Genomic DNA, 25,511 nt, shown 5'->3' with positions numbered 1-25,511 from the left:
GTGATTTCCATGTCAAAAGCCAGTGGCACCAGTCTCCTTTTTAATTTCTTATTAAAAAAACCCCACAACCTTCTGAGAAAACCTTCCCTAGTTGTGTTTGTCTCAAGGTGACTGCAGTTCATATGGAGAGCAGGAGGTCCATCGTGTTTCTCCCCGTATACTTGTTTATATGTTCACAACATATAAACTTGTGTATATGTTCACAACAATCAAACCTGTGTAAACAACATAAATTGCTCTTTTTTTCTCTACATTGTTTTAAAACTTTCTTATTTCTCACGTTTTTACAGAATTTTTATAAAGCGAACATTATGTGTCTTTCTGGTTATACTGTTTGTACTGGATATTTCCAAGGCTTCTCTTGATCTTCCTGCCTCTAAAACACATGAAACCAGGAAGATGTTTTGGTATAAACTATTTAACAGCTTGCAAAATACTTTAATCCTTCCAGGGTGTTAAAGCTTGCTACTGCCTTTTGGGTTACCTGCTTTCCTGTATCTCTCTTCCTTTACTGGAGAAACTGGCCTAAGTGAATTTATTGGGGTTTATCTCATTGTATACTAAATGGGTATCACGTGGCAAGCACTGACTGGTTAAAGTTTTACTTTGCTTTGTCACTGGGTCAATTGCATTTCCACGACCCTGTTGTTTTTTGTAGGTGTTGTTGACATGCTGATTTATGAACTTCCTGTTTTTGAATGTTATATATAGAGGACTCTGCCTGGATATGAGGTACTGAGGGGAAAAAGAGCATCACGCTTGGCTGCTCACCTTGCCCATTTGACTGTACATAATGGAGACCAAGGAAGAGAAGAAGGAACGAAGACAAGGCTATTTTGCTCGGTAAGGTTACAGGGTTTATTTCAATGTTGATTAAAATACTGAACTCCTCATTCTGCCTTTTTCACAAGGCTTTATGATTTTTCAAGTATGTAAAAAATGAAACCCATGCTGCATTATGTATCCAGAAAGTTCTTTCCTTGCTGTATCCCTAATTTGGAGTGGTAATTTTTTTTTTTCCTTTTGGGTAGTGGAGATAAACTTGAATTATTATTGTTACTTGTAACACAAAACTGTTCTTGGGTACACAATTGCAGATAACACTGCATTTGAGCTTACAATATCCAGGTCCTGAAGAGTGTTTATAAAAACAAGCACATCTAAAACATAAATATGTCTAAACCTAAAGTTTATCTGATTTCAAATAAACTACAGACTAAATAATATTATCTTATAGGATAAGATCAGCTAAGAAAGGGTAAGCTCCCTAAATCTATAATCTTTATAAATAAAAGCAATGTTTTTTCAGTCAGTCATTTTTATCATTTGGAATACGACTGGTGTATTTTTGAGAAATAAGTGATGTTGATTTCTTGTCTTTGTTAATTTAGCAAATGTGTAATCATCTCTGAGCTCTGATGAAGAAGAACCAAAGCTTGCTCACTCTTGGAAGGGTAGGAGGGGGAGGAAATCAGTGTAAAAAGCATCTTTTGACTCAAAGATACTTTCTGCACCACTGAGGAGGAAAAGCATATACTCTCTCCACTCTGTGCTAAATCAAGGTATCAAGAAGAAGAAAGCAGAAGTTTCTAAAGAGATTGTGCTAAGGAACAAGTAATTTCTTGTTAAGGAAGACTCAGGCTTTGAGAGACATGTCTGAGTAAGATGCTTCAGTTTTGAAAAGAGTGCTTTGAGTCCTTTCTAAATGCTGTCTGCTAAACAGATAGCCTCAAGAGGCTTTCAGCAAAGTCCTTGATGTGTATTTAATTTGTTTTGCAGCTTTTCTGTGTCATCTATGGCTGTTCCCTTTTAAAAATTCACAGGGGCAGTGTGTCCTGTATGGGTGTAGGGCATTAGATAAGGGTCAGAACGACCTGAAATCAATTTGTAGTTCTAGCGCTTATCTGCTATGTAACTTTGGGGAAGTCATCTGTCTCTTTCCCTCCTGGCTTGCATCTTTTTTCTTCAGGTAGGTTGCAGGCCCTTAAATGAAATTCCCGCTCTAAGCAAACCCATATGATTTCTACAAGAGTGTTCTTGCAGATCCTCAAGGCATGTTTTAATAGAAACTAAAATAGGTCAGAAGGTGGTATATGCCCAGCTTACCTTCCAGTACACTGTCTGTGCGTGTGGTCAGGGACAGAAGCAGAACTGAACTGACATGTCCTTGATTTTAGTCTAACATCTGAAGTCCATCATGCTTCCTCTAGTAAACAGGCATCTCAGCACCTTGCAGATGAATGAATGGTGTGAATGCTTTACATGATGACCCATATAAATGTCATATGAGTACCTGGAAATAATAGGTTGCTTATATACTGCCTTTAGTACTAACGCAGTTCTAATAATTTAGCTTTTGACTTGATGTAGACCAGAGTTCCCAGCTTAGGGGCCTGATATTGAGACACAGATAATTTCATCAGGTACATGTTTTGCTGGTGCTGACAAGTTTGTTGTTTTGTATCTTAGAATCTGTAGACACCTGTTCTATCCTGGAATTAAAGCATCCAAGTTTAAAAAGTTTTCACCTTCATACTGTTTTGTGTGCTGTTTCAGACACCCTGCTTTTCCTGATAGCTTGGGCTCATACTTACTAAGCTAGGAGCAACCTCAGCTGGTTCCCCAATACCTCTACTTCCATTACTGTTTTTTTTCCTTTCTCTTCTTAGTGCTGCTATGTTTTGTGAGCCTAAGATAATAATATTTACAAAATCTGAATTTATGTATAGTAAACATTCTTATAAGTACTCTCCCTCTTACCCTTTTGCCTGAACCTTGTTATTTTTGTCTATGATCAGATGTTTATGAGAGAAGACTATTGATTACCTAGGAAGAGAATGGGAAGTGGGTTAGACTTTTTGCCAGCAGGAGGGAAAACTGTGCTCCATGTCAGGAGGGTGGGGGAAAGGGCTCTGCTTTCCCCCTCCCTATGGCAAGTTAAGCCGTAATTAATAAACCCCCACCACCCATTTTTTGCTTTTTACCAAATGCTGCTTTACACACTGTGTTTTGTGGTGAAGGGCTTATTTTTTCCTTGGTTGGCAAGAAATGAAGCAAGTAACTTTTCTAACAAAATAGAAATCTCCACATAACTTTTTAAAGACTGATTTAGATTCCTTATGCAGATAGATGTTACAGCTTGTGGGAGTTTAACAGGCAAGAAGTAAAAGTATGAGAGTAACAAGCAAGCATAAATTTCTCTTATGCAATAAGTCCTTATTTAAGCCTGCTACTCCTACTTAAAGACTATTCTGTGTAGTTAAGTTTTTCTTACTTAATTCTTCAGACCTTGTTTTTAGGCTCTGCTGACTTCTGTGTCATTAGCTCCCAAACAGACTAGTATTACCCTAGCTCTTGCGAAGAACTGTCTCCTCTTGCTGTGAAGTCTGTCCTGGTATCCAGCAAGTTCAAAAATAAATGGTACAGTGTAGGATAGATGTACAGTGACACATCTATGTGTACTGGGTCCCTGACTTCACTGTGACATCTGGTGCTTTTTACTGTGATCATATGCCCTTGAACCCTGGTACAATTTGCCATTTCCCTCTGCCTGTCCTTTCATCTTCCCTCTCTCCTTACAGAATGGAGAACCTCTTGGTTTTCCCCTGCCCATCGTGTAGGGACAAGTTCAGAGTTTTTAAACCTTGTGAAATGAACAGCTATTAAAATTATTAATTAATTTAAAAAGAAATTACTAAAATGAGTGACACATGTCACATGGAAAGAATTGCCTTAGATATAAATTGGTAGTCTGGAACACTGAATGTACAGCTTGAAACTGGAATTGCTTTGTGTGTGCTGTTTTGTGATACTGGATATATCTGGACAAGTGGTTCTAGGAGATGAGAACTTGTAAGGGAAGAGTTTGAACAGCTTTCTGAAAGAATGGCAAAAGGGGCTCTTAGTTTCAAGTTTTCTGTGTCTCTTGGCCTTCCTCACTGTGAGTTACTCAGCAATCTTTTGCTTTATATGATCTATGTCAAGTAGCTCTCTACTATGTCTTAGCAGAGAATGACCCATAAGCAGTGCTTTATTTGAAAAATTGTAATTTTTCAACAAGTCAACCAAGATGCTTACATTAATTTTATTAATAGTTATGTCTCCAGCTTATGGTGACCTTAATCTGAAGAATGCTGTATAGAGATGAACTGCAAAACTGATACTTACATTGAATGTCTTTTTTGGTTTGGGTTTTTTTTTTTTTTTTTTTTTTTAATAGTTTCCAGGGGAATCACAAATTTGAGTTCTCGGTCTCTTTTTTTCAGTCATCACTGAGCCAGATTTCTGAGGTCAAACATGAAGTGCTTCTACTAGGGAAAATATTCTCACTGGGATTTGTGTGCTTTTGCATTTATTGAATTTACATTGGTCTTGTTAGCATCATTCTTTTGAAAAACTACATAAATGCCTTGTGCCATGCTCCAAAGCCCATATGAGTAGACAGAGACTCCCTTTAGCTCCAGGTTGCTGTAACTCTGTCAGAACGCGAAGCCAGTTGTTCAACCTGGTGTTCACCTTGTGTTGCCTTATGATGTGAATATTTAAGGGAAATAAAGGGATCCACAGCATGTTCTTTTTTAATTTAGATTCTTGGCTTAGATACCTAAATTTACATTCATGCAGATTAAGGTTTGTACATTAAACCCAAGATTTACAAAGATATATGTGTTTAGTACAGTTATCATTTACTTTTTACCAGGCTCTAATTTACAGCTTTTTTTCTTCTTCTAATTATTTTTTAATACCTAAAAATAAGTAAACCAGACCATACAACAAATGATATACAGCATTCCAATCACATTAGTTGTTTGCGACCTAACCTTATCTCTCCTTTGAAACATTCACAACCACTTCATTCACTTATTAATGAAGATAGGCTTCATTAATATGTAGCTGCAGAGCTGCAAACAGCTGGAGTCTGGAAAACTTAGCTGTAGAAGGAGTCATGTATATACTTGTCATATTATTATGGTCTTTCCCTGGTCCTTGCTCTTGGCTGCTGCTGGAGGCAGGATGCGCGGACCCTTGGTCTGACACACTGTGGTCACTCCTTTGGTCAGTCTTCTACATATTACAAACTAATAGGTTTATAAACATCTAATTTGGAATTTTCCTGGCTTTGCTCTGGTTTATTCCCATATTCAGTGTTTATATGCCTCATATTTTTTATTCCTGTAGATATTAAGACATAGATGATTAAATAAGAAAAATGCAGCAAGCCCAGAGGGAATGTATTGAGAGAGAGAGTATTGGTGATGGCTAGGAAGGAGGGAAACCCAGATAAAGGAACATATGCACAAACGTACTTTCCTGAGGGCATCTCCTGTACGTGAGACTTTGTCATAGGTTTTCCTGTTAGGAGCTTTCCTTGTTGGCCAGACTTACTGTATCCATGTAACAGGCTTCAAATGCTGCATGCTCCTCAGATCACTACTTCTCTAGCAATAATCTCCTTGCAATTGTTCTTGCTCTGCTGAGCCAAAGTGTTGATGTTTATTCAGGTTTCCCATAGCACCCACAATTTATTTCTTGCTTTTAGAAGGAAAAGTTTCTACACATTGTTTTTAAAACAAACCATTGTGGAGGTTTATCTTGGGCGTGAAGAACAGTCAAGCCAAGATCCTGGAGATGCTTAAATTTTTTTAAATGGCTCTAGGAAATAATACATCATTTCAGCTCATCTGTATAATGGAAATTTCTTAGCTCTGCTTCCAGACATATAAACATTACTTCATAATCCTGTTATTGAAACTAAAACACAGTATTGCATTTTATTCATATTGTTTTGACCAATAACATGTATGCCTGATGCATTTTATTTTCTAAGAAAAGGCTAAAGATATCACTACTTCAGATTTATGGGGTGCAATTGATACTATTTGCTCTGTTATTTAAGGGTGTATGTGCAGGACAATTGATTTGCTATGTTGGATGCTGAGAGAACCCATTAAATACTTTCTGCAACATACAGTATTGTGATTTGCCTTAGTTACTTAAAATGGAGAGGTTTCAATGTTTTTAGCAGACTTGCAGCCTGCTGCTGTGTAGGTGAGCATTTCAGCTGTCCTTTGCAATCGTCATAGTTTTCAGACATTGAAGAATGTTTAGAATTTCACAGACAGCAGCACAAGGAGCTTTTGAGTAGAGCTTTGGGATGTTGGTTAGGTCCTTCAGAAGCTTGAGACACACTTGCTGTTCATTGCTCACAAACTTAGTGGGGGGTGTGTGTGTATATATATATATATATAAAGAAGGAAATTTTTCTTTTTACGATGGGTGTAAACCTGGAGAATGAGAGTTGGGGGGAAATTGAACCTGCTTTCTCTGATGAGTGTTGCAGTGCAGGGGAAAAGTTATGTTGAACAGCTGCTTGTCTTGGGAACTGTGTCCTCATCTCACATTGCTGTAGCTCTCTGGACTGTGAGGTTTCGAGATGAGTGGTCTTGTAATTCTGTGGTACAGGATGAGAGTCAGCAGAAGAGCATGAATTACTATCCTCTACTTAGCCTGTGAATCACACAATTATTCTCAATGTGAGTGCTTCCTCTGGGAAGCTTAAACCAGGCAGTGGTTTCTGCAGCCTCGGTTCTTTCCAGTGCTTTTATCCTCACGAGTATGGAGTCATTTAGGATTGAAGAAGAATTTTGTTATTGGACAACAGAGTTAGTGGAAGTATTTAATGGGGCCCCGAGGCTTTCTTCAGGGTTTTACAAAATTTTCCAGTACCAGAAATGCTATTTATGGAGATACAAAGCTTGCATAAGACGGGAAGCATGGTTAATCTCCTCACCCGTTCACTTCCCTCTGCATGTGAAGTGAGACTGGGTAACAGTGTGGGCTCTGTATAAAGAGGCTTTTTTTAGGAAAGAGAAGAAAGGCAGAGTTTCATGATGTCCTTGATTTCTTTGAGGACTACATCACATAATATACCGAGAAAAGAGTTTCTGTTTATTTACTCTTCAAACATGCAGTGTCACACCAGCAATTTCAGAATTTTCGCTGATGACCTTGCAAGATATGTATAAGCTGGCTTGTTAGGCAGCAAGCACACAATGACCTTATATTTGCTTTTCCCAAAGGGACATTTGGGTGTCTCTTATCAGCCTTTAAAAAGAAAATGCAGAAAAAGGAACTTACTTAGCCTCTATTTAGAACATAAATAGTTACATGATAGGCCTTTTGATGTAGGAGTCTGTGCAGTTTTGATAAGAGTTGCTATTACCATAGTTGTAATGTATTTTGTCTTCCTCTTCTTCCCTGTGGCCTGCAGCTGTGTATGCCAGGCATAAGGGGTGTGCTGGAGGCTCCTGGTGGGTCATGCCATCTACCTTTTTGCTCTTGGAAGGATTTAAAGATATTGTATCCTAAAGGCTATAAAATTTGGGGCCTTCATAGTATGGTTTTCTGGATAGGTCAGATACAGACTTTTTACTGTTGTCTGTAGGAAACTAATATAATTACCCTTTTAAATTAGGCTGTGTTTCTGTTGTGTGTGGTGTACTCCCTTCAGCCTCCCAGATGTATCTTCTCTTCTGCTTTTTAGGACCTACTGCATAAAATCCTGCTTAATCCCAATGAACTGTTTTAAAATTAAGCCTAGCTTAAACACAGGTGGAACTTCAGCGTTAATAATTGGTGGTGGATCTGTGGTTCCACAGTCAATTTTAAAGCAATGCTGTGTAAGATGCTACTGAAAGAGGTGGTCCCACTCAGTCTTCTGTTTTTGCCACATCTCTTATGGATGGCAGAGCTGCCATCAAGGAGCTGCTGTAGCATGAAGGCCCCTTACAGAAGCAGCCAGAGTTTTGTTTAAGTGACAAGGAGGCACACACCTAAAGAGATGCTTGATGGTACTGACTTTCTGGTGGTGCTGTTAATCTTTTCTTGCTTATGCTCTGAGAAATCCCAGCTGTTTTACCACCTTGTGGCAGCAATCCTGGTCAGCTTTGTACCATATAGTAGTAGCGCATGTGGTGTACAGTATTTTGAGAAGGAGAAGAATCAGCATTGTGAGATATGTCAAGAGTTTGCTGGACTGAAGAAAACCCAGGTTGATAGGAAGCTAGATAAGCCCCGTCAGGGAACGTTGCTGGTGTTTCTGGCCTGCAGCCGAAATTGCTTGCCTTGTGTCTGCTGCTGTGATTCCACACTTCTGCCTGTTTGTTTCTGGCATGTGCCCTGCTACATTGGGTTGTTGGTTTGGCTGGTGGGATGGTCTATTTCTGGTAAGGGTGCTGCACGTTTAAAGGGAAAGATATGAATTACACCTGCAGGAATGTGCTTTTGGAAAGAGGCAGTTTTTCCCCCCTCTGTCCAAGGGATTGGAAAGCCTTATATAGCTAACTAAGGGAGTTCTTTTGGTAACAGGAGAAGTGCTGTGGATCCTGCATGGGTATGCTTCATGCTTGTGCTGAATTTGAGCTGTTAGTTGCATGTTCTGCAGTTTCTGCTGCGTGCCGGTGGACTTTGGGCTCCCCACTCCTGTCTCCCCCAGGAAATGAAGCTTTTTCCCTCTTCCCTAGGGCTTTGGGGAGGGTAAGAGGCTGCGTGGATATTCCCGATGGCATTAGGTTCCCCCTGGTGCCAGGCTAGTAAACTTTCAGGTCCTCAGCATTAATCCAGCTTCCAGGCTGGGTTTGGAAAGGATTTCTCCCAACCCTGCTCCTGCCAATCTGATCATGGAGAGGTGTGTTCTAAGTATAGGCTTGCAGTGGGGTTTTTTTGTCCTATTCTGTAGTCTGGGCAGGGAGTGTTGCCTAGGATCATCTGAAATTTAAGCATGTACGTTAGCTAAACTCTAAGTCTCCCATGCTATTCCATTGAGGTCTGTGGGATTTGTCTTGTTGATTTATGTGAGAGAAAATCCCAAGGAGAGCAGAGAACTGGTTAGGAATTTGGGGAGGAGGGAGAGAATTGTCCTTGTGCTGGAAAACCTTTGTAATGTAAATGAGCCATAAATCAGCTCTTTGGTTGTCTAAATGCACTATTTTCCTGTCAGACAGCAGTCTGGCACAGAGAACTTGCCTTGTATAGCACTTAATATGCTGATAATAACTTTCTACCACTATTTTTCTGGAGTGGCTGTTTTTATTTCAGTAGGCGTAAACTTAACATCTAGCTAATCACAGGTAAATTCGAATTATATTTTATGGGTTTGACATAACAGTGCATTTCTGTCAGCTGCTGGATTCTTGCTTTCAGTAATGCTTCTATAAATACATGGCTTCAAGGTGTTAATCACATGTTTCAATCAGCCTTTAAAAATCAAATCTCCTTAAGCAGAAGATTTATCTGTATGCTCAGTATATGTGGTAAAAAGATGGTGCTCCTCTATCCACCTGGAGCACAGCAGGTGCTGCATGTAGCAGTTCTGATTGCCTAAGGCTGGGAAGGGTTTTTTGGCATTATAGAAGTATTTTGTGTTACAAATGCTGCCTCCACCACCTCCCTCCTACCTCCCGCTGTTTTTTTTTTTTTCCCCTGCAATCTCAGAGTGCATTATAACTACAGCATATGACTCTGGTCCCGTGAACAATTTGAGCATTTCAGCAATTTTATGCATATGAGGAATCACGCTGTTAGGTTCAACAGCAGTGAAAGCTGCTTGTGGGAACAGAGCTGTAGCAAGGATGGTGGGAGCAGGCCCAAGGGGCTGCTGCTGCAGGTGAACCACGAGGGCATGGGAGAGGAAGGAGGGCCAGCAGCTCCGCACCCACCTACCGCAGCAGGAGTAGGACCCAGGCAGCTTTCCTTCCCAGCCCTGACGGGAACCGGCACGGTGGGACAGCGGCAGGCAGCAGGACGGGGTGTCGCACAGCACCGGCCGTATCTGGCTCCAGCAGGCCGCATCTGGTGGGCTGTTGTCCGTGAGCACAGCAGGGGACTGACGATAGCCGGCCTGCTTCCTCCTGCTGCTCCGCAGCTACGGGACGAGGAGGCACTCAGCCATGCCGCAGCCTGGGTGCGTGTGCTTGCTGCCGGGAGCGAGGATGCTCGGTGTTAAGCAGAGGGGTTGCCTTAAAACATCAAGTCCAAATTTTCTGGTTTCCTCAGCTGCTTATTCTAGTTCAGCGCCTGTCTGAAGTGTAGTGGGACCTTCTGGGCTTAGAGTCTGGAGAACATAGAGATGGAGCAGAACCTCTTGTGTTCTCCTCTCGACCCTTCTATCATGCTGGCGGAGGGCAAGATTTACTTTTTGCCTTTTGTTTTTCACCTGCAGTCATTGCTTCTTCCCCTTCCAACCATATGCACTTTGATTGCGTGTTTAAAGTTTCAGCTGAAGAGTAAATGAAAAGATCCAAACTGTTTTTCAGTCAAAACTGAAAGCATAAATATTACAATATTTGATATAAAAACCACAGAGAAATTTTAAGACATAGTAATAAACATAGTCATTAAGAAGTGTAAATATAATGGAGGACCTACTACACTAGTGTAATGCTTTGGCTACTGAAAAATATCAGATCATGCAAATACTCATTTTAGCATAAGGTATATGCATATGAGAAGTTTCCTTGGTACATGCCTGCCGTGTGACTGACCCATGTAGGCAGGCCCTACCCTGTCTTGTCATCTTCATACTTATCGTTAATGGCCTTTTGACCATGGTATTAAAATGGTGGTGCCATATTATTTTGTATAGAAGCGTTGATGCAAACACCTCCTCTGGGAGAGGAGGATTATCTTTCCCATTTATGAAATACCCATTGTATGAGACAATACCAATCGTTATTTCAGACATTGAAGCTACAGATTCCTCTTTTTCCCACCTATTATCAGCATTGCTGCGTGTTTCTTAGAACTATAACCCATGTAACAGGATCTCGAGCGCGCTTGGGCATTTTCTCACCTGTGAGTGTCAGTTAATGGGAACTCCATTCAGGAAGCCCATTAAACTGCTCAATGTGCAAACTAGGTTACAAGTTTTTGGGGGGCAATGAATTCAAACACAGAACTGAGACACATGGTGAGTTGGTTGAGTTTTGTTTTTAATAATTACTGTGAAATACTTGAAATACAACCTCTTCCACTTGTGTCATTGTGCTTCTTGCTGTAAATTTGCTCCTGAACAGATGAGTTTGCAACCTTTTTGTAAGCACGTGCACAGCATCTCTCATGCTATAAGCGCCAGCTGTGATTAACAGAATTCCTGAGAATTGTATGGTGATATTTGGATATATCTGGTATGATTATGAAAGTTAGGATTTAAAAACATAAGTTTGAGTTTCTTTTTAGTGCTGCTTTTCCCCTCCCCCCACCTGTCTTTTCTATTAATAATAAGAAAATAAGTTGTATGGTTTTTTTCTCTGTGCTTTTCTTTTTTAAACTACTTTTGTTTATAGAGTGCTGCAATGATGTAGAGAGCCTTGACATTTAAATGTTAATTTCTAAGGTAACTTTTTAAGTAAAAGCAGAAGCTAATGCAGAGACAGGCGCTTTAAATCTCAGTCCCCCTCTTTCTCTAAGATAACCCTTTTAGTGGTCATTTAAATAAATAATTGCAATTTTGACTTCACTTTGATCACCGACTTCTTGACTATGGTTACTTCTGGATCTCCTGACCTTGCCAGTCAGCAAAGTCACACAGGTGACTTCAGTTAACAGAGTCAACTTATGTAACATTAAGATCCTCTGTATGGAGAAAACAACAATTTCTTCTCTTCCTTGCTGCTGTTGGAGAAGCAGTCACCGTTTCCTTGTGCTTTGCAGCAGGGGAAGCTGCCCTTCTCCCAGCCCTTGCAGTGCAAACCTCTTTCTTACCGCTTCAGCAAGCTGATGGCACGGGGAGTGTTGGCTTGGGAGCTGGCACTGAGCGTGGGACAGCAGCTGAAGGGAGCCCAGCGCTGGCTGGAGGTGACCGAGCAAGGCAGTTCCTCCCTGGCCAGGGCTTCGGTGCAGGGAGAGCATCTTGCTAAGCCTCTTTGTGAAGAATTTGTTACATGTGTAGGAGCGGTTTGGGGTGATTAATGAACACCACAGTAGGAGAAAGTATCTGGCATTGTTAGCAGAGAAGAGGAGAAGCAGGATGGGAGTGTGGTAAGAGTTAAAGTTGGTATTACTGACAAGGTAGAGAGCTATGGTGTGGGTTTAATTGAGCAAGCCTGTTAAGTGAACATCAGGCACAGTTAAAGGAGTTGGCCGAAGGGGAGGATTTCTTCATTTTGCCTTCTGCCTAAAGCTGTTTTGTGAGAGCCTACAGTGAGTTGAGGTTATAAGAGAAGGAATTAAACAAAACAGCTTTCCAAAATCCTTTCCCTATGGAAAAAATTTTATTAAATTTTTGTCATGGTAATGGGGCGCTGAATACATCTTAACCTCTTTTGCTAAGTAAACAGAAAACATGGGGATACTTTCTGCCTTTAAAAATAGAAAGTTTATTAAGCTGTATGGGAGCATATTCTTAAATTTAAGAAAATAAAAACTTCCTGGCAGCTCAAAACACTCTTGAATTTTACCCTAGGAAATTGTGATTATTTCCCCCCTCACCCGCAATATATATAAGAGAGCTTAAGTGGATATTTAAAATTTCCTCGTATCAGTCAGAAGACTGGGAGGAAAATTAACATTATTTTCTGTCAGAAGGTACAATATATTTCCAGAACAGCTTTACCAGAAATCCTTCCCTCAACATTACAGATGATGAAACAGAGGCAGAATTACTTATTTTTGTAAGCTAAGGGTAACATCAGGAAGAAGACGGACGTACCCTGATTGTCAGTACAGTATTTTAGTGTTTGGAGCGTGCCAACTTTCTTGACCGTTGCTGATGACTGACCACGTGTGAAACCTGCTGCTGGCATTTGTTGTAAATTAGTAACAGGAATTCTGGTAAAAGTTGAAATTTCCAGTTTTGACCTGTCCTGCTAATATCAGAGCTTTATTTAGTTGCTGTTTGTCATTTGGAATGATCAGATTATGGATTATTTAGTGTCTGCAATCACACTGTTGTCCTTGATAACTATTTCAGAGTTACTTTTCTTGTATTTTTTTTTCCCCCTCTGCAGCTAATTGTTTAAATATTTCATAAAAAATGTGTTCCATCCCTTATTTTTGCCTGAATAGTCTGTTTTAATAGTAAACATACAGCCTTGTGCCTTGCTCATTTCCAAAACAGGATACATAGCAGCCTGAAATGGCTGGTGTTTTATGGAGCATGCTTTCTCGCAGGGTGAAAACTCTTTAGTTTTACGAAGATTTCTCACTGAGGGGGAACAGTTTTGTATTCGTTTCTGTTGCGAAGTGAAAGTAGCTGCACTGAGGAAGTCTGGAGCTAAGTGTTACGGTCTGGCAAGGAGTCTGACTTCCTTTGGCTTTGAGAACAGTAATGATTTATTTTGTCTGAGATTGCATATTGGTCAGGTTGCATTAGATGGGATGAGAGCATAGCCGTGCCCGGAGCTGGCTGGGTTGTGCTGGCACTAAGCTGGTGAAGGGGAGATGGATGATCTCTGTGGGCTGGAATATAGCTGACTAGAATCTGACCAGTGGGTGCCTAATGGGGGTTTTTACTGTAAGGTTTCTGTATATAATTTCTTTTAATGTCATGAATTTGATTTATTTAGCTGTTCTGGATGGGTGAAGAAAGGCATGTAGGGTACAAAGAAATTATTACATATTGAGTGCAGAGGTTTGAATTAAGATGAAAATGTTTAATTCTGAATAAAATAATTGGGGTTTATATAATTTTGTACACAAAGTAAATGAACAGGAATCTTGCTGGGAACAAACCAGATTAAGATGCTTGAAGTATTTTAAAGCTCTTTTTTACAAGTTCAGTTAATCTTACCGCATAAATGCATAAATGGATTTAAAAAACAGCATTTGCAGAACATGATCTGTTAGTGCTGTACAGGATGTCAAGCTGATTGTATGCCAGATATCAAGGCATGTTTTAGAGGATGCACATTGTGGAAAATTCCCAAAAGGAAAACTGTGTCAGCTTCAAGATAAAATGAAGATTTCTGCTCCCTTCCCGCCTTTTTTAATTTTTTTTTATTTAATTTTTTTTTTTTTTGGAAGGCCACTTTGTTAGATGCTTTTGTTTCTAAAGCAAGAGTTGTCTGTGATATATGATTTTTTTTTTCCTTAATCTAATACATCATAAAAATCATGCCCTGGAAGTTTTTTTGGAATATTCTACCTAGTGCTCTTTATCTATGATTAATTGTTATATATCAAATGAGGTTCTATGCAATTGTTTGTAAGGCATCTCTGTTGAATACTGTTAACCAAATTAAATTTCTAGGAAAAAAGAGTGTTGTCAGATTTCCATTTCTTGATTGTGTCAGAGTTGCAGAGCATTACTGATCGATTGTAGCCTTCTAGTGAAAGTTGTGCAGATGAGATAACCCCTCCTTTCTCTCATCAGTTTTCTTTTTACGCTAACCACCTACTGTGGTAGTGTAATGGGCGATTCAGGCTGTTTTATTTTAAAAATGTATTTGTTTTTTGTAGGCAGTCAAAGAGACTTGGCTCTGGAAGATGAAGCAGACCTTTTCTTGAAATCTTTCCTAGCTCTTTTCCTGTAAGTCAGTGCCCGAGCCATTAAGCAGTCAGTTGCAAATTGATTTAAGTGAGCACTGCTAACCTTGTATTTTTACCTGCCTACGCTGAGATTATGTCCATTTCAGGTCATTAGTCTTTATTAAATGGTATGAGGATGTTCTTTGTGTTCTAGAAAGCTTCTGCTCCTTGTTCCTTCTGTGTAAGGTAGATGTCTGAAAGATCTCTGCAAGCCATCTCACAGTGCCCATTAAGAACCTGTTCCTCTGATTCTCATGGAACTCGGTGGAAAAGCCCCCATGCCATCTGCTGTATACAGTAATCGACTGAAAACTTTCACTGGGAAACTCTATTTGGACAGACTTGGGAAATGGTTTATTGGTTGTTGCTCAGAAAACACTTAGAGGAGCTGTAGAGGAGCTGCCTCTATATAAATTCAGAAGAAATGTTTTGCCTGTCAGAACCAATTAGCTTGAGAAATGTTATCTGGTGTCTAAATGAAATTACAGATGTGTAAAACTCTTCAGAAACCAGAGTGGTTTCGCAGATAAGCTGTTTGTTTCTCCCACCCTCCCTTTTTCTCTCTCCCTCTTCCTTCCCTCAGCAACTTTCGTGGTAAAACACTACATATCCATTGACTTTGATACTGAAAAACAAACATCTTCTGCAATAACGCCTTACCCATTCACTGGAAAAGATGCATATTGTTTTGCCCGGAAGGCTGATTTAATGGCAAAATCTGACGCTGAGGGGTTTCAGTTATTTATTTATTTGGCCTTTATCTCCCTTTTGCTCTCATAACTGTTAGACTGAATGTTGGTTTTATTCAGAGAAATCCCCTCTGTAATTTTGGCCAGGCTTTAGAGACCCCTAAAAGCAGCATCTTCCTAGTAGAGCTCATAACCCTAGACAGAGTTGCAGTAAGTCTGAGTCCTGTGATGACTGTCATGGATACTCTGTTCTCATCTGGTATTTTTCTAGTGTCAAGGTTGCTGCTTTGAGAGTTGGATGATCATTGCCTTGAATGGAGCAGTGGGAGTAGGCTTTGCACCATCTCAAAATCTGATGCCTGCCTTGAGGATGGAACAGAAATTATGGAGTGCCCAAATTCTTAATCATTCTTGCCTGAAAAGCGCCTGTGGCACTATCCATTCACAGCAGCAGCTGTGTGTGGAGGATGCTATAGGTTGTGTAGTGAGCTCTCAGTGGGCTGTAGTATGTGGGAATTGGGCAAGATTAAATATTACGGAGCAAAGCATCAGTTACCTTGCATTGAGTCAGTTCAGGCACTCGTTTCTGCTTTCCTCGTTTCTATCAGTAATGGACCAGTTCTGTTTCAGCTCTTTATTCTTAAAGTTGCCTGGGGCAACTTCAGAAACTCTAGTTCAAATGAGTATGTTTTAAGGAAAGTACCGACAGAAGCTGTTAGTATTGTCACGAGGACTGTTGACCTCTAAGAGAGGTTTTTCTCTTTATTCTTCCCTCCCCTCAAAAAAAAAAAAAAGAAAAAAAAAGGTTCAGTGTTTCCATTAGCAGCTTCTTTTGTTGTTTTGACATACTACATTTGTACTATGGAAAGCTTACTTAAGAGTTTATGATCAAAACAAATAGACTAAGGATCTGAGGACTGAAGTCTGGTGCAGTGCGAATAGAAATGGGGCTGCTAGTGGGTGCTTGTTAGTTCGCATCTGCTGGAGCAGATGATTTGGGTGCTCTGATAGGCACAAGTACAGGAAGGTTGCTGAGTCACTAGAGTAAAAAGTCAGGGATGTGTTTCATTTACAAGTCTGGAGTCAAGTACAACCATGGTAAGGATTTGCCATTTCAGCATAGAGGGCTGCTTTGCAAAGATTTCTGCCAGGGCTAAATATAGACATTGTGTATGCAATGTGACTGTAATGTTTTGCGGTTGCCACAGCAGCCTTTGTTCAGGACTGTGGCTTATTAGTCAAAAATAAGGTCCCTCTGCATACACAAATTTTCATTAGTCTAAACAAAACACTTCATTTGTTATATAGATGTATTCGCTTTTATCTCTTATAAACCCCCGTAGGTTGTTTTCACATGTAGTCAGAACTTGATGTGTAAAGTTTCACACACAATAAATCTCATTTGCTGTGCAGAGCCTGAACTACTACAGCTACTTGTCTCACAAATCAGTGGGTCTGAATGAATGGGGAACCACAGCACCTTCATTGAGTTGCCTGCAGAACATTAATCTCCTGCTGTCGTATTTTGGGAAGCTTTTAAGAAATATGTATACATGTGTGTGTGATAGACACAGCTTTTGCAAGACAGCCTTTTGAAATGCTTCACTGGAACATGTTGGTCACATGTGGTCTGAGAAACTGACCTTTCTCAGAGGTCTCCAGCTTGGATATTCTAAATTTGGGAATTGGTTTTAATGTTTTACTTAAAACAAGAAAGGTGTGTAGCCTGAAATGTCCTACTGTAATTCTGAAATGCTCTGTGTATTTATTTTTATGTTGTAGCTTGTAAAAAAATATATTAATAGCATATAAATATAAAAGATTGGATGGAAGAATTTCTGAAATTCCTGCATTATGTTAGTAACTTCACACATTATGTTTTTCCTATGTAAACTACTGTTGTGAGATTATGTGACCTTTTACCATTTGTGGTGACCCATTGTACCTTCTATGCATAAATCTTCCTGTGCATGTAACAGTTTTTACCATCAACAACATAAATATGCTACTCCCTCTCCTAGGTGCCTTGTAACTTAGAAGCTAAGGTACTAGAGAGAAGGTCTATTAGATAGATCAGTTTTTCATTTTGTGTTGTACGTGTCAGAGATTCTTAACTGAGGACCGTGTTAGTGATGCTGGTCCTCAAAGTCAGCCTTTGCTCTCGCTAAGCAGAGTCAGTGCTAAAGATGGTGATTTAGCAGAAAATTCCATGTTAGGAATCCTGAGGCATCTTTCTCACTTGAGCTGTGCTTTAAGGAGTCTTCTAAAAAGAAAATACTCTTGTTGCTATAGTGATAATTTGAAAGATTTATCGGCAGCTTGTTAAGAGTTCTGTCAGAAGAGCTATAGCAGCTGGAAAATGTTCCTGAACAAGCAGTTTGCAGCCACATTGGTCACGTTGTGGAAGCGGCTGCTGGGTGACACTTGGAGTACCAGGTGGTGTGGCTTGTGCAAGAACAGATGTGGAGTAACATGGGTGGCGGCTGGGAGATAACCTTGGACAAAATGGGAAGAAATAACAAGTTTGTATCAAAACAAGTAGCTTTATAAAGCAGGAGCAGTTGGCTGTGAAATTGTTACGTTAGCTGTTGCATTATAATACATTATGATCTGAGGTTTTGTTTTATCCTAAGCTTCTTGAAAACATGACTCGGGTATCTTGTTTCTGTGTTTGGATGTACGGTGATTTAAAACAAAACAACTTCTCCATGTTCTTTGTTCCTTTTTCCCTGTCCCTCCTCCTCAGTAAACAACAGTAAAAACTTTATTACTTTTTTTGTTACTCTTGAGAAGATAGCCTTGAGATGATGATATGATTGTCGAGTATGCTTTAGGATAATCTTAGTTTTGAAGTTACTGATGTAAAATGGGTGGGTTTTACTGAATTCTGAAAAATTCTGATGTTAAATTAATTTTAAAAAACTCAAGTTAGCAAGTGAGTTAACTTGTCTATAGAGGTTGGCATCATGTTAATGTTGTGGGTTTTTTCTTTATGCATAGTTTGAAAAAGAAAAGGCAAGCCAAACAAAACACTGAGACTGTCTCTGCCAATTCCCCTGGATCTCCTGTTTCCAAAACACCTGAGAAAGATGATGAAAGTAAAGTTATTTTGGAGCAAATCAGTTCCTCTGAAGACAACTGTAAAGTTGCTGGGGAAAAGGAAACTGCTCCAGACAAAGAAAAGAGAAAGAAAAAGTACAACCAACTAAAAGACATCAGACGCACAGAACTTAAAAGATACTATAGTACTGGTGAGTTGTATTTCAAAATACTATAGCATTAACATGTTTGTTTTGGTAGCTTGTAATGTACTTTTCTCATATTCTGTATGCTTTCCTTAGAAAGATAATTGACATTGGATATCCTTCCCATAAAACCAGACAATTTTAAATATCATCTGCTTCTAACTTTAACCTTGCAGTTCTCAAAAAAAAAAATAGGTATTTCTTGTTTCTCAGCTCTAAACCTCAGTGTTGTTATAGGCAACAATTAAGTTTATTACTGTATTTAATTTTAAAAATTTTTTATGATTTATTTTGAATATTTTATGGCATTTTGGTTCAGGTGTTTGTTTTTTGTGGGGTTGTTTCATAAATTGATGTATACTGTTTAAGACTTCAGTCTTAATTCATATTCATTTTGTCTGTTGAAATGTGAGCAGGTAAGTAAATTAGCGATATATTTTTAAACAAGATGTAAAGGGCTTATGTGCTGGAAAGCTTGTTTCCTCTTCACCTCCCCTAACTGTATCAGTACCTCAGTTAATCATAAACACCTTTTTTGGATTTGTTCTTGCAATTAATTCCAGAAAAAAAATAATCAGTTTGTGCATAAATATGTGAGATGAGGCACACATCTGTTTGCAGTTCTGGATTATAATTTTTTAGATACTCTAAGTAATTTTAGATATAATTTATGAACTACTTCAAATTTTCTCGTGGTATTTTGCAGAATGACCTCTTAGATTAAGGGAACTCTGGTTCTGTCTTGTACAGAATACTGTAAAGAGAAGGAAGGGAACAGAAAATTGTAGCTATCCCAAAGCAGACTTCCTTCTTGCTCACACAGTGTGTGCGTGGATGGCCAACTCCTAAGTAGGAGAAAGAAATGAATCCACGGTAAAAATGTTTTTATGCAGTTGTGCAGACTGTGTATGCAGACTACTCCATACCTGGAGATTGTCTTTTAGGAGGCAACACAGGCCTTATCAAAAAGAAGATAAAGCTTGGTGCAGTGTTTCCTGGCAAGCTCAAGAGTTCACAGTGATTTATTGATCAGTCCGGAATTTTTGGCAGGTTTGAATCTAATGAGATCAGTAGTTTGGAAACTAAAAGAAAACGTGCTTGTCTTTGTCTGAAGTCCTACACTGTTGTTGAAATAACATGTGTGGAGGAAAACTGGAGATTTGTTAATGAATGAACCTGTGAATGCTTTTTGTTTTGGTAGAATGGTAATTTAAAAAAAGGCAAATACACCAAAAGACAAACTTCTGTTGCATTCCTATTAAAGTGCTTCTGCTAAAAGTGATTTATTGTTGGCTTGTACCTAGGGGAATTTAGGGTTTTGTGAGGTAGCTGAATTTTGTTTCTTTAGTATTTCAGTAGGTTTGTGTACAGAGCTGTGGCAGTTGGCAGTTGCAGTAGCAAGAAGGAGGACGGTAGCATCCCTCTTTCTCATAGAGGAGTGTAGCAGGACTAGTGAGGGAGAACATAAGGCTCTCCAGGTTGTCTTTGGCTTGTGATCCAACAGTCAATACAAACTCAGGTTGTACTAATGTTTGATTTGTAAGTGTTCCAGTATTTTGTGTGCACTGGCATCATTGTGGGGGTAGCCTGAAATGCTACTGGCCATCACGCGGTTGTGCAAAGCCTCTGGCTTCTGCAGAACTACAGAGTTTCTGTTGAGAGCTACAGTAATTTAATGCTGCTGTTGGACTGTGCACAGACCCAGCTGACAAAAGCTGTAGAGAGAGAGACCCTTTTGTTGTTTAAATGCCTGCTTTTGGCTGTTCCTAAATAAAGGCTTTAACCCAGCTAGAGCATCAAAATTGCGGAAGTGAAAGTTTAAAGAGAGATGGAAAACGGTTGTGAATCAAGTGCAATAGCTCCATGTTCCCTATGCAGCTCTCAAAATGAAGTAATTCTGGTGGAATTCTCATTTGCCACAGTACTTATGAGTCTGCATGTCTCACAGCAGACTCCGTCCACTGCAGCTATAGCCGTTGGTGGTTACCTGCTTAGCTGCTTGTTGCTGCCGCTCTCCTGAAAGCTGCTGCCTTTGGGAACGTGCCAAGCAGTTTGAGAGCTCTCCCTACACCCGCAGCAGCCTGTAAGAACTGGACTTGTTTAAATAATGGCCTTTACCTGCATGTGGCAGAGGACAAAACCATTTATCTCAGGGAGCTGAGTTCTGCCAGGAGGTGTGCAATCAGCAGTTCCCTGCTGGAAGCCGTATTAGCTGCAGTGGTGGGAAGGTACTGCCAACTCTGTAAAGAGTTTATTTTCTTAATTGCTGATCTGCTTTCAAGCACGCTGGCTGGGAGGGATTATCCATGTGGATACATCTGTTTTCATATTTAACATTACGGATGCATCTACCGGAGGTTTTTTTTCTTCCATGTGATTTTCTGAGTCGTCCCTTTATTGATGTTTCTGAGGTGCTCTGACTAAAATAGTCTCTCTTACGGTTAACCATTTTTCTAGGTGTGTTTGCACAAGGGCTTGGGGGTTTTGTTTGATGGCTGTTTCTTCTCAATTACTAGCTTTGACTTAGTGTCTAGAACATTAAGAAAATGTGATGCAGGAATTACTAATTCTTTTTCTGAATGCTTTCTGCACTTTGCCAAAATGCTTAGTTTTCCTAGTCAGAAGAAGAATCCATTAGATGTATCAACAGTCTTGGATATTCTCATCTGTATTGGTAGGATGATGCATACATACTTTATTTTGTGGCTTAATGGAGGTCTTGTCATAAGATGCTTTGAGCCTAGAAGGGTTGTGTCTGTCACTCCAACAGAATGAAGACCTCTGTCCTTGGAATAATCTCCCTTTCAAATTTCACAGGACTGTAACTCCTTTTTTATTTATTGTTTTGTTTGAGATCAGGGTAGGAACATCACATCTCATGATAATTTGTTCCTTGCACACCATGTCCGTTCATTAGAAGTTTGTGAATGTGTTTGCCTTATGAATTTGTAAACGCTGTGACATCCTTGCTCTCAGTGTGAATGTTCTGCCTTTTAATGGACTTATGCAAGGGCCGATACTGTGTCAGAAAGATGGTGTTGGCTTGGTAAATCCCTCTTCTCCGGTGGAAAGACTGTAAGGCAGTTTCTGAAAGCTGCAGCGAGCTGGAGGTGGCAGTGCTCCCTGCCACACTCCGCACAAAAGAGGGTGCTTAAAGGTCTTCTCTGATAGGGAGAAGATGGAAGCGCAGTGGTGGAGCCAGGAGCTCCTCGCCTGGTCTGCCGGGGCCGGGCTGCGTTAATGCCTGCAGCCGGCGGGTGGCACCGCCGAGCCGAGGAGGAGTTGCGGCTCGGGCATCATGTGTAAAGGGATCCGACAGCATCCGTCTCCCCAGCCATCACTGTGCTGGACAGCATATGTGCTAGCACTGTGGTGGCACCGTTAGAAATAACCTGATGGTATGAGGTACTGAGCATTTCTCTTGAGGCACTACTAAATGGCAGAACAGGTCCCACTGCCAGAAGGTTTCTGCAGTATAGCCTCATATTTTCTCTTAGCCAGAAGGTTTCTCCAGTATAGTCTCATATTTTCTTTTCTCTTAGCACTTATATTGTTCTTCAGTGGCTCTCTAGTTCTGGAATAATTTTTACCATTCAGTCTTCAAATGTCAGCCTATAAGACATTGCTTTGCAGGTATAGCCCTTGTTTTCTTGCCTTAAAACAAGAAGGGCGCTGATATAGCTTGTTGTTTCCTGAGGACTAGTGGAAATAACGTTGCTTTTTCCTTGTTTTTGCTTCATCTCTTGGCTTATGTGATAGTTGGCTTCTTAGCTTTGTCTTACCCTTTTGGCTGTTGCTACTGCAGTAGTTTGCTTTCAAGCTTGCAAGGATGTCTGGCACTCTGCAGTAGTTATACAGACACCGTGCTCCCTACACCTGGTGCCCAGGGTGTTCTCCCCTTCTTCTTGGGATAACCTAGTTAGCCTAATTCTGCAGCTTGGCTGCTTGATTCAGACACACTTTTTATGGGAAGCCTGGTTTTTTTGGAAGATGTTGATATGCTATGCTTTGAATTTTTTTTTTTTCTCGTTTCTATTTTTTTCTTCTTATTGTTTTGGGTTTTTTCTCCCTTGATTCATTGGCTCTGAAACACTTATACAAATATGTGGTGAGTTGCGGGAACCCAACAGTGGAATTGTAACAGCTTGGAAGAAGCAGTTTATTTGCTCTAGGGCGGGATGCACATCTCTGGGATAGACCTGTTAAATGGACTCCTGAGAGATTAGGAAACCAGGATTCCTGTCAGGAATTGCTAAGATGAATGAAGGTGATTTTGTGTTTTGCCACTGTAGGCACTGGGACAGTAAAAAAATGTGACTTCCTGAAAGCAGGCATTGTAACAATGGTGTAAATTAGGGTTGAGCACAACACTGAATTTCATCTGTATATTTATTCCAGCATGATATAATGTGCCTTTCTACCAGATGTGCAGAATATTCCTAGATTGCACTGATTCTGCTTGCAGACATAAGTCATCGGCAGTATGTGAGAAATTGGACTTCATTAAAGAATGCATCATAAATAAAAGTTTTTGGTTTAGGTGACTTGTGCCACGTTACATGCTACTTTTGTCTTATCAGCAAAACAAAATCCAGTTGGTTCTGCTCTCTAATCATAAAGCCATCCTTTCTCATTCACTGTATGGTGTTCAATTTCTGCAGCAAGTGGGAGGTGAGACTGACAAAACCTCCTCTTATTGTAGCTCTGATTTCTGTCCAAAACAAGTGAGAGTCCTAAACACCACAAGAGGGAAAATGGTGTGTGCCCATTTAATGAGATAGAATATTGCATGTTGAACAGGAGGCGCGAGAGTATCTCCCCAGAATCCAGAGGAAGAAAACTGATGCCTTTTTGACTTTTCCTCTCTGCCACCACTTGGGCAGGGGGTGATACAGTGCGGCATGCGTGCAGTTACCAAACCTCTGAATGTTCTGGGTAGCTGGCCAAGAACAAATATTAGTAAATAAAACAGAGAGGGCATAGCAATTTTCATCACTTATAATGTGGCGAGGTTTGTCCCAGCTGGCACAGAACCAGCAGAGGCAGCTCCCGTGGTACCAGCAGTGCTTACTCTGTTTCAAAGTTGAAAGTTGCTTGCAATGCCATGAAAACTCATAGATAATTTAAATTTAATAAAAAGGTGGGGCACTTACTGAATCCACTTTGCATAATAGTTTCTAATAAGTAAGTCGTTTGCTAGATAGGCTTAATCTGAAGTGGACTTTTCAGTATATATTGACTTGAAAAATTGAAACTTGCTTCTGCTAACGAGTCCTAGTTTTGTTTTTTGTGCTATCTGGTGTGGTTGTTCAGCAGTAGCACGCAGCTGAGAACTTAAGGTGCTAGTCATAAAAAGGTAGAGTGCATTTAAAAAAGAATAAGAAAATTCATGTAAATTCTTGCTGGTGATTAGCTTACTGTAATCAACCCTGATCTCTAGGGGCTTGATTTTGAAACCCTATTCGTGTAGCTAAGTATTTTGTATTCTAGAGTAATCCGAGTGATTTACAAACTGGGCCACTCAGTGTTGTGTTAAGTTGCTTAATACAACATTAAGAGGAACAGGATCTGAATTTTCCCAAGTTCTGAGACCTTGCATTAGCCGCTGTTTTTCAGGTTAGCTTCAAACAGCAATAATGAGAGCAGATATAAAGAGTGGTGAAAAGGGAAATAATTTGTTTCTTTCAGAGTAAAGATCTCAAAATTAAATCAGCATAGAGAGGAGTTTATTTGGTTGCAATTGCCTATGTAGAATAACACGTGGAATAATTTACATATGAGTGTAAACTGGTTGTAGTAGGCAGCGCCTGGTTGGGAAGCTTCATATGTTGGTATGCTGAAGCCATGCGGAAAGAATGAGGTGGAGAAATGACTGAAAAGCAGCCTGTTTCAGATGACTTGTTTTGGAATAAGAACTAATGATCTCAAATCCCAGTGGATCAGTGTTAAGGCCACCAGGTTATATTCAAGCTGAGTTGTTAATTGATGTTTACTAGAAGCTGTCACATGCAGAAGGGGTGTCTTGTCCACAGGCAGGAGAATTTGATCTGAGCAGTAAGTACCAGAAGTAATGCTGTTAGCGCTTCTGAACATTTGGATGGACATGTCTTAACGCTGCTTGTGGAATCCTCTTCTAATTCTTGTCATGATGGATAAGCTCCTGTTTGTTGTGAAACTAAGTAAAAGATAAGTTAAACTTGGTGTTTTGCATGTAATCCATAGGTATTGCCTGTCAACACACAAGTTGCCTTGAAACCTGTAGTGAAGACAGAAGACTGAGCTGATTTTAAGTCATGTTGGATGGAAGCGAAGCTATATGGATACATAAAACCAAATATTAAACTGGCCATTGATAGTCAGTAAACTAATGTATGCTTCAACTGGGAAGATAGAAGAAATTGAACAGTCAGTCCTTAGTCACCACCTCCAGGCCTCCTATGATTCTTTCTTTTTCCCTTTTTCGTTTTTTTGTACTCCTCCCTCTATAAAATACTCCTCTTCCATCATTTCCAGGCTGAGGAACATTGGCATTCCTTACACGTAAGCTGTTTCGTGACTTTGCTTGTCACTATCCTTCTCTGAACTTCCAGAACCCAGGGTGCTGGGGCAGCAGATGGTTTTGCTCTTAACTCAGATTCTCTGACTCGATTTACTGCGAGCTCCATTTAGCACAGCTTGGGGAGGAAGCAAATTTTAGGGGACTAGAGGACTTTGTGAGAGGCTCCTTCAATTATAACTGTTCTTGGGGAAAAAAAAAACCCCAGACCTTTATCCTAAATTACTTGTGTAAGTAATTAAAATTTCATAGCAAAGAGTTTTAGCAGGGTGAGCAGGCTTAGGAGATGGAGAGAAACAAGTGGAGATTAGAAATCAGGGATACCTTTTTAACAGTAGCAGTAATTATTGAGGCAGAAAACTACAAAGTGGAGTTTATGTCACTGGGGAAAAAATACCAGGATTTGGTATTTTGTGAAAGTTATATTCTAATATAGCAGTTACTAAAGTAAAATTTAAGATAGTGACATCCTGTGATCTGTTCTGCAGAGGTTGGGCT

At 40.0% G+C, this 25,511-nt stretch overlaps 1 protein-coding gene across 9 annotated transcripts in view; it reads left to right on the top strand.

The window, feature by feature from the left end:
• The window catches only part of NCOA7 (nuclear receptor coactivator 7), an 89,544-nt gene that overhangs the window by 25,122 nt on the left and 38,911 nt on the right, over positions 1 to 25,511 (top strand). For 7 of the 9 annotated variants that reach the window (XM_030490875.1, XM_030490867.1, XM_030490870.2 and 4 more), the window contains 2 exons: positions 712 to 843; positions 18,213 to 18,463. In XM_030490875.1, the coding sequence (XP_030346735.1) occupies positions 794 to 843; positions 18,213 to 18,463 (301 nt within the window). In that variant the 5' untranslated portion in view covers positions 712 to 793. Of the gene's footprint in view, positions 1 to 658; positions 844 to 6,338; positions 7,413 to 18,212; positions 18,464 to 25,511 lie in introns of those variants that run through there. The other 2 variants (XM_030490869.1, XM_032920033.1) reach the window with 2 other exon arrangements.

Source organism: Strigops habroptila, chromosome 6 (assembly GCF_004027225.2).
Source record: "Strigops habroptila isolate Jane chromosome 6, bStrHab1.2.pri, whole genome shotgun sequence".
Classification (NCBI taxonomy): Eukaryota; Metazoa; Chordata; class Aves; order Psittaciformes; family Psittacidae; genus Strigops; species Strigops habroptila.
The sequence above is the reverse complement of the archived record's forward strand: the minus strand, read 5'-3'. Positions and strand labels throughout refer to the sequence as shown.